Source organism: Haplochromis burtoni, unplaced genomic scaffold, assembly GCF_018398535.1.
Source record: "Haplochromis burtoni strain Fernald_Lab_line unplaced genomic scaffold, NCSU_Asbu1 Contig_73, whole genome shotgun sequence".
Classification (NCBI taxonomy): domain Eukaryota; kingdom Metazoa; phylum Chordata; class Actinopteri; order Cichliformes; family Cichlidae; genus Haplochromis; species Haplochromis burtoni.
The window spans coordinates 2,229,751-2,238,999 of NW_024582434.1; the positions used below are offsets into that span (position 1 = coordinate 2,229,751).

The following is a 9,249-nucleotide window of genomic DNA, read 5'->3' on the forward strand; positions in this document are numbered from 1 at the left end:
TAACAACATTTGCAATTTCCCTCTGTCCCTCTCTCTTCAGTGTGGCGTGTGTAAAGGACAGTTAGGCGATACAACCACAGGGACGGATGTCCGAATAAAAAACGGCCTCCTCAACTGCCACCAGTGCTACATCCGCTCCCGCTGTGAGTCCTCCTGAACCCTCTCCTATGTCTTCCTCCTCTGTCTCCCCCTACATTATATCTATGTCTCCCAGGGAGAATGGAACGTTCCCTAGGAATGTTTATATCTGTGGTCAGGGTGTACGGAATTAAAAAAAAAACACCACCATAAATAACTAAAAATAACCAGAAATAAATAACTATCTTTTTACATCATCCTCACAAAACAAAAAGTTTAATCTTTGTATAAAATTAGAAAAAAAAAGGAAAGGTATTCTTCTCCCTTATTGTTTGCTAATGTTGGCCATATGTCTTATTTTCAATGATGAATAAATGCAGATTTTAATAATGTGAGCAGCAGCAGTAAATACGGCTCTCATGAACCAGGTAGAAAAACAAACCAAATTTATTTTGATTTATTGTTTTCAAAGTAAACTTGACACTATTTTATGCTAAAACTTTTCAGTGTGTTTCAAAACTTAGACTCTTTATTGCAGCGTAACTGTGAGGCTGATAGGACAAGTGTATTTTAATATGAAAATCCTCGCCAGCGCAGCTTAATACAGGTGCACCAGATGCAGTGAAGCTGAAACGGGCAGAAGGAGGAAATGGGGGTGTTGCACTCAGAAGAGGAAGACAGTAACTTTCTGTCCCTTTCACCTTTACTGCACAACAGCAAAACTTTTTCAAACAACACAGCTCGTGTTTCAGTAACCTCTCAACAGCCGTTATCATTCGGGGATCAGTAAACCGCAAAATCAAATCAGGGCCTCTATCAGAAAACTCCTGAGTCTTTATCTCACATTAAGAAGGTCTTCTTTCATTAAAGCTCCATGTCCTTGAACATGAAGTCCCAGAAAAACAATTGTGGTTTATAAAAATTGCCAATTTGATTCTCTTTCCCCTCTTTTCCTTTCCTGTCAAGCTGCCGGACAGCCAACCACATTGTGACGCTCGACTGACAAGCACAAGGTTCAAAGGAAGAACCCCCCCATCCCTGTTTTAACCTGATTATCTGCAAATCACGTCCTTCGCAGCGTGTCAGAATCTTTGCATCTTCTGCAGTTCGATAACCATTCAAGATTCATTATGTGGCCCAAATGTGGGGGAAAAAAAAAATCTTCATATGTGTGTCATCTGATGCATGAGTGAAATCTGGATTTGATTGGTCCTCATGCCACCACAGACTGTGTTTCATCACGCAGCAGCGAGAAAAAGACTGCTCTGAGGCGGCAGCCATGTTGAAAAGAAAACACATCTGCAGATGCTTCAAACACAGGTAGACTATGTTGATGCCCTGTACTGTCTGAATGAACACACAAAAACAAACAAGGTGTTCAAAAATGTGAATTATTGCCAGTATATTACATCACTTTTTATCGTTTAAGAGAGATTTTCTTAATTTGGAGGGATAAGCATCCAAAAACTGGAAAGAATATAGATTATGTGGTAAGGCAGCTAGGCAGACAGAGAGCCTAAACAGGTTTAATCCAAAACACATTAATAAATGTATCCTCCTTCAGTTAAGTGATAAATTACAGCAAACAGATATAGAAAGTGCAATAAAGGTGACTATTTAGACTCAAATACAATATAGAGCAAGCCACTATTTTTATCCTTTGGCCCTTGCAGTGACCTCCAGTGTCTCTTTTTCTTTACAGAATAAAATTAGCTTCGAGTATAAAGACATAGTATGGATGTAGGTTCATCATTAGGGCAATAACAGAACTTAAAAGCTGGTTTTGTGCTTTTGGGTCACAGCAGGTTGTTCCTCTTCCAATCTATCAGCTTGGAAAGTCAAGACTTCAATGTGCCTTAGGAAAGCAAGGTGATGCAGGAAAAAACACCAGCTGTATGATGGTGTTTTATTTCTCCTTTATTTTATGTTGTTTTATTTTATTTTGTTGGAGGGATCTGGCCAAATTTTAAACTGCAGACAAGAAGGCTGCAGCTCTCCCTCACATCACGCTTTATTTTAGTTGATAAGTACTGTTTATTTTCACTCAAATTTGATTTCATAATTCCCCCGCCTCCCTTCCTCTGTGGTTTGCAGTGCTATAAAAAATGCAAAGACTGGAATAAAATGAAATAAAGCGTGTGATGTCTACTTGGTAAAAGACAGATTATGTATACTGCAGGGGGAAATTTCATTTAATTTGGATGTTTTATTCTAGAGTGATATAGACTTCTCTATGCTTTTAATTGAGGTAATTTTGATAATGGCTCAATGATAGAATTCATTTATACCTTGAAAATTAAAAAAAAAAAAATCACTAATACACGTTATTACTAGGTAAAGAGCAAAAATACTATAAACATATACCAGCAGCAGCTGCACCTGTGCAATATTTGGTTGGATGAAAACTAAAGATTTGTGGCGCTGGCTGCACATTTTCAGTCACTTGCTTCTTTTTTAAGGTGTATGAGAAGAGCTCTTCCTGTTATGTGTTGTGGATGTAATGAAAAAAAGTGCACGTTTAAGCCTAAAACCAAATGATTTGCTGTATGAAAGCAAACTAGCAAACAGCCTCCTTTTTCTCCTCCTGAACTGTGTCCTATAGCCAAGCTTCCCCTCTGGGGTCATCTCTTGATCTACAGTATTTTTAAACTTCTGTTATGATTGTGTATTTTTTTTTCTCAATTTAGTTAACGAATAATTGTCAAGCCCAGTCTCTTATAGCGGGATCTTTGAGACGGAGCTCTATATTCAGACGGTCATCTTATCGCAGGATAGTTGGGGAATGAAACCTTTTACGTCTGTTCTGTATTTATTGTAATATTCACCTGAGCACTATGCGAAATATAGATTAATTTGATGTTTAAATGCATTTGCATTTATAGCATACTGTATGTTTATAAATAAAATGTTATACATTAACGCCCTGCTTCTGTCTGGTCATTTTGCAATAAAATTACAGAAGAAAAGTAAATAAATGCTTTAAAATGTACATTTAGTAAGATGCCTGTTTGTTAAAAGTGTCACAAAGCGAAACTCTTCAGGTCTGGAATCATGAGTAAACGGACAAATATTATGCTCAGTCATTTCACCTGTAATCACAGCGTATTTGTTTTTGTCCTTTTTATGTGTCATGTGACTCCAAGAACAAAAAGGCTGACCGTAACCAATTTTCGAGTGTTATTTAAAGATTTACATAGAAATTGTTTAAAATGTGTCTTCCTATTGATAAACTATCAAATAATATAATAGCTCATTCTAACCCAGTGAGAATAGAAACCTCTTTTTTTTTTCCATGTGCGTTTTTATGACAGCACCATAAATTTCTAATGATAAAACACAAAAAACCCGTCTGTAGCCTAATGATGTTTTCAGGTGATACTAAAATAATACTCAAGTTGGGTCAGAATAAACCGAGAATAACGACTCCGAACATTTATTTGGCCTTAAATTCAAAGAGGTGCCTATTAAGGTCCTGAGTTTTTTATTAGAGTGCCTTTTTAAAATGTGACTTCATAAAATTAAAAACTTTACCTCGATGGACTCTCTGGCTTATACATGAAACGAATTCTGTGTTCAACTAACGGATTTCCCTATTTTTGATCTCACCTAAAATCTGGTAGCGATTATTCCCAAATTGTGCCTTGAGTCAAAAAACTGGATTCCACGGATGTTTTTTAATAAAAGAAAAAGTGTCAGCCAGTTTGTTTAACTCCTTATTTACCATTTTAAAAATAAACCTGATTGAGTTTCATTTCTTGAAAAATAATTAATTTGTGTATTTTAGTGTAGTTTAATTTCAAGTTCGTATACAATATTTCCCCCGAATTTAAACATTGCCTTTTAATAAGAGTTAGTTTCTTGAAGAAAGATTGACTGACTGTTTGTTTGTTTGTCTGTTTGTTTGTTTTTAAAGAAACATCCTAGTTTCATAAATTAAACTAAAGGCCGGATTACCTTCTCCCATTCTTTTTCTTTTTCCCAAAAGTCAATCGGAAAGAACGAATTGTGAAACGTCGCGGTGCTGTCCGAGGTGCTGAAATCTTCGCCCTTTTCAAACCACCGTGACAAAATTTGTTTTTTCAAAATTGTTCAAGAATCGTATACTACAAAAAGAATAATAACCGATCATTTCCACGATTTCTTTCCCAAAGAAAAACATGACAAAACAATATGGACTATTATTTTTTTTTTATCATCAACAATCATTTCAATGGTACACCTGGAAAACTATGTGCACATGTAGAAATATTTCCTTCTTAAATATAAGCATTCATTACCTACATATAAATAACTTTCAGATCCTGGACAAAACATGTTACATAATGCTCACAAAATGGGAGGGAAATCATTGTAAAATCAGACAAAGAGACAACATGCAAATTATATAGAAATAAATACAATGTTTGCATCCATTCCCCTTTTTTACCCAAAATAAATTCTTCCGAGGGAATTTTGTAAAACATCAAAAAGACTTGTATGATCGATCTACGAGGGAGTATGGCCTATGGTTCAACTATAGGAGACAATAATACGTATTAACACTATACAATTTTGAGCCACAAAAACATTGCCGTAGAAAGACACACAAAACATACAGATTTCCTGTCAGAGGTGAACATTGCAGTAAGTTTGTGCCTTTTTTCTTGAGGAAATAATTGTGTTTATATCGATAATTTAAAGAAACTAAACTCTCAGCAGCCTTAGAAACCAAAACACAGCTGTAAGAGGCCACTTCCACACAGCAGGTTGTGTCTGCAGAGAACAAAACAGCAAAATGCGTCAGCGTCTTGTTGGATATTGGTTGTTTCATACCATGTTTGTGGAAAGCATCCTCAGTCGTGGAAATTCAACGTCTCTGAACGAAACAAAGCATCTGATGAACACTGACATTTAATGTGACTAAACGAGGCTCCTTTGCTCACTGATGGCACTACGCCTTTCCAGCGCGGCGACGTTTGTTTATGCTCCAAATCTGAACAAAATATATTCATCTTAACAAGTCAATTGATCCGATTTTAAGTATTTATTTCAAGCTTAATGTGTTTTTAATTAATGCATGAATAATGGCTGTTTATTGGTGCACGTAGAAAAAGACCTTTTCTGTCTTATTTCTCAGTGTATTTCGTCCCGAGACATGCTTGAAAAGATTTTACACAACTTGCACTTGTTTGTAGAAAATAACTTTTTTTTTTTATTATTATTATTATTATAAGACGATCTGACTTGTCAAGATGGATATGTTTGCCGCAAACTGCCAACTGGCCACAAGAAACGACGCAAGGCGTAAAAATAAAAGATAACAGTAGTAATCTTTTTTTCCTAACTGCTTTTTGTTGTCCTTAAGTCAGTCTTGGGCGATTGCTTTTCAGTCTCCAGAGAAGGAGGAAACGTATCTCTCTTCCCCTGCTCTGCTTCTCTTTCCCCGATGTGAAGCTTCATTAGAACATGCTGGTCTTTACTAACGTAGCTTTGGCTCCGTTCTGTCTTTGCAAAGACGACAGTACGCTGGCGAAGGGCCCGCCCAATGAGTCCGGGATAGAGGTGATGGTCCCCGGTGCGGTGGCCCAGCCTTGGCTTGGTGCTGTCACTCCCATGCCGGTGGACACGGAGGTCTTCACTTGGTCCGCTTGTCCGTTCCCGGTGGTGTTGACTTGGCCTGCAGTAGGGCTCGGCCCGCCGCAGTTGGAGGTGGGCACGGGGTTCGGGCCCGGTCCTCCTGTGCTGTCAGGGTCGGTGGTTTTGGTCTCTTTGCTGTCTTCATCTCTCGAATCGGACTTTTTTCCAGAACTGGACTTGGCTGCAGCAGCGGCTGCAGCTGCAGCCCGCTCCTGCTTGCGGAATTTGGCACGTCGGTTTTGGAACCATACCTGTTTAGTTGTGAAAAGGTGGAAGTAGAAACGTTTAACGACCGTGACTTAAATTTCTAGAAGACTGACAAAGCAAAGGGCGACAGAAAAGTTGAGTTCTCTAAATAATTTAGTCATATAAAGACGTTTTAATATCTGAAAGCCTCAGAAGAAAGACGTTGTCTATTTTGCCAATGTGTACTCAGCCCTTCACATTGTGAAAGCAGTTCAACTTTTGCTTAAAATCTAGTGATAATGATTGATTAGACCCAGTATTTTGAAATAGTTCTCATTTGCATCCACCAGTGCGTAACTGTGAGTAAAAGGAGTCGGTAGTTATGTACCTGCACTCTGGCTTCAGTCAGATCGATTTTGAGTGCCAGCTCCTCTCTAGTGTAGATGTCCGGGTAGTGTGTTTCAGCAAAAACCCGCTCCAGCTCCTTCAGCTGTGCGCTGGTGAAAGTGGTCCGGATGCGCCTCTGCTTTCTCTTCTCGTTCAGTCCCCCGTGATCCGTGAAGAGTTTGTATGGAACTGTAAATGAAATGTCATGGTTACACGTGCAGTGGTCTTATCGGTGCAGTAATGGGGAGATATGAGGGTGTGTAAATGTGATGTTGTCAAATGGAAGTAAATTCAATATTTTGTTTAAAATCCGGTTAAGGACGCTGGGCTAAAGCTTCCAATTGTATTATGCCTTTGATTACCTTTGAATTAGTTCAGAACTGATAACGTTGCAGACCTGTGATGGGGTTAATTGTAATGTTAAACTAATTGTTCTTCTCAGATTGAGGCTCAAGTTTGAAAACTTGTCATAATGTTCCCATCCGCCCCGCTTGTTGCTACTGTAACTCCAATTCGGTGTCAATAATGAGCTTTAGTCTTTGGTTATCTAATTATTTTCGAAGCTTTATGTCTCATCGCAAAGTAAATAAATTATGCCTATCATTTTGGCAGCTTAAGATAATTCTGTTGGCGGTTTTGGGTGTGACTGGGATAGTATAACCCCGTAACCGAATTACCGCTTGCCTGCAATCGCTTCTAACGTGATAAATTCTTTCATTTGTGTAAGCAAATTTCGTTTCGTAAATACTAAACACATTTCCATTTTCAAATGCAATCAAGGCGTCCTATAATACACCGGGTTGAGGCTCTGGAGCCGCTGCTTACCTGCGGCGTACGGGCTGCTCTGGTGGTCCCGCAGGGTCCCCAGACTGCAGGACCCCGGCGTGAGAGACGGACAGCCGGAGGTGGCCCCAAAAGTGGTCCTGATGGGATTGTACTGAAACCCACTGGCTTGACTGCACGAACTGAAGTCCGCATAGGCCGATGCCAAGCTCGAAGTGTCCATCCCGGCCATACATGACTCGTAGGCAGAGGAATTTAGGTAAGAATACTCCATTTTATACATTTGAGAAGGCTCGGTAGAGTTAGAAAGCTGCACTTCCCTGGAAAAAATGGCAAACAAAACACCCAAAAAATGGGTTTGAAAGAAAAAAATAATAAAAACAAAAATGAGGAGGACGCGCGGTCTGAGTTTGGGGGGAAAGATTACTTGTTTGGTTTGAACTGATTGGAAAAAAAAAGGCTGGACGGTGGGTAGATGTTCACTGCTCAGCGCCTGCTCCAAAACTGGCCTCCTTTATAGGAACCTAGCCCTGTTTTATGAAAAGCCCCCTAAGAGCCGCCTAGCCCGAGGTCTCTAGAGCATATAGTCCTCATAATAAACTTGGCTCTTTCCGCTTGGACAATAGCAAAGCGTTTGGTCTTATTGCTAGCGCTTTTTTACATGACAATAACTCATCAGTCTATTGGGCTGGCACTGGGGGCCCGGGCTGTCCAACCTCCCTATCATTGATCCCCTGCATCTCTAATTAGAATTTAATACCTCGCCATTACGCACCCCTCCACCACCACCGCCGCCGCCGCCCACCCCTCTACCCATCCACCCCACTCCTCTCCAACCACCATCTTGCCCTTTAATTCAATCACACCACTTGGAAATAATGAAAGTTGGGTGACGATTCTCCCTGATCCAATTTTCTCCAAGCTTTTAAGCCTTTTAAGCGACCGTATACCTTGGGCAGGATTTCACATAGTATTCCCCCTCTACCTCTTCTTTCTGCCCGTCTGCTCCGACTATTTTCACTGATCCTGACTCTGGTCTTCTGCAGTGAAGCCAAACGTGTCGGCTTTTATCTCTTATAACCATCTATATTTTTATTGGGGGTAAACAATTTGTTACAAAAGCACCTGGTTTAATTTTTTTTAATTACCTGTTTGTATCAACTTTAGAGAAAAAGAAACGAGATATGCATTCACGTATATGATTTTTAAACTGAATGTGTGCTACCTTCACGCAGTATCGCCTGTCTGGATTTCTTCGGGTTTTATTTAACACGAAACTCTTAGACACAGCTCGATTTTAAATCCGGACAGTATCATTTGTGGTTCACGACTTTGTTGCTGTTATTAAGGGGGAGGTAGAAAGAAAGGTAGAAATTGTCTTCATGGGCTCAAAGCCCAACGTGTTGGAATTTATGCGCGGTAATAAACGTATTTTCCGGCTTCGATTTCATACTAAATTTAGCCTTTTCTGCCAACATTTTTCCAAATCTTTTCCTGCTCAGCTGCAGTATAATCTCCCCGAAACTTCCGGGTGTATTTTTATGATTCAAATGAGTTTGTAATTGTCTTTATTACTTTCATTATTCCGTTTATTTGGCAAATAACATCTTTCTAATGAAAGTAACGAACTGGCGAGGCAGTCATCGGACCTCTTAGGCTCACAATATTGGCTGAGTGGTTAATTTGGTTTGCGTAATAAGGTGAACCATTTTGTATGGCGCTTACACTCTCGATGCGTTTCTTCTTCCTCTTTTTTTCCACTGGACCGAGTTCAAGTCCTCTGTTGAAGCAGCGAGTTTTCCCTTTCAAATGATCGAAACACAAAAAGAAGAAAAAGCAATTACGGTGCATTTATTAAATTTAGCACATAAGTGTTTGATTATTGAATTTATTATTCTGTTCATGTTTGGGTGATTGATATGAGTAGTGGCCCTACATCGAAGTGTTACAACAATATTCTTATAATAATCTGAGGATAAAATGATGAATAGAGTATGTTAGTATTTTCTATTATTATTATTATTATTATTATTATATTGAGGCTATCAGCTTGGACATTACATATTACAAAATTTTGTCTTAAAACCTATAAAACGTCATCATAAGATTTTTATGGATCTTTGTTTCTTGTAACTGTAGTACCTCGGAGATATTTGATTTTGTCATAATATTGAGTTTTATATACAATATTTTTTATAG

The 9,249-nt window shown here is 38.9% G+C and overlaps 2 protein-coding genes across 11 annotated transcripts in view; one reads left to right on the forward strand and one right to left on the reverse strand.

Annotated features, from left to right (window-relative positions):
• The window catches only part of LOC102311877 (LIM and calponin homology domains-containing protein 1), an 81,950-nt gene extending 78,953 nt beyond the window's left edge, over window positions 1–2,997 (forward strand). For all 10 annotated transcript variants that reach the window (XM_042221749.1, XM_042221745.1, XM_042221750.1 and 7 more), the window contains 2 exons: window positions 41–143; window positions 1,045–2,997. In XM_042221749.1, coding sequence (XP_042077683.1) covers window positions 41–143; window positions 1,045–1,070 — 129 coding nt within the window. In that variant the 3' untranslated portion in view covers window positions 1,071–2,997. The remainder of the gene's footprint in view (window positions 1–40; window positions 144–1,044) is intronic.
• A 2,255-nt stretch (window positions 2,998–5,252) lies between these two features.
• On the reverse strand, window positions 5,253–7,747 carry phox2bb (paired like homeobox 2Bb). Its single transcript, XM_005924096.3, has 3 exons — window positions 7,093–7,747; window positions 6,269–6,456; window positions 5,253–5,945 (listed from the first exon to the last, which is right to left on the reverse strand). Exons 1-3 carry the CDS (start codon window positions 7,331–7,333, stop codon window positions 5,517–5,519), a joined length of 858 nt encoding a protein of 285 aa, XP_005924158.1. The 5' UTR covers window positions 7,334–7,747; the 3' UTR covers window positions 5,253–5,516.
• Between the last annotated feature and the right edge of the window lie 1,502 nt (window positions 7,748–9,249).

What these genes read in the sequence shown, in the direction of transcription:
- phox2bb (XM_005924096.3), bottom strand. Translation starts at nt 7,333, where the DNA reads ATGTATAAAATGGAGTATTCTTACCTAAATTCCTCTGCCTACGAGTCA. An exon ending in GAGCAGCCCGTACGCCGCAG is followed by an intron (nt 6,457 to 7,092) that starts GTAAGCAGCGGC and finishes TTTCATTTACAG; the next exon opens with TTCCATACAAACTCTTCACG. An exon ending in TGACTGAAGCCAGAGTGCAG is followed by an intron (nt 5,946 to 6,268) that starts GTACATAACTAC and finishes ACAACTAAACAG; the next exon opens with GTATGGTTCCAAAACCGACG.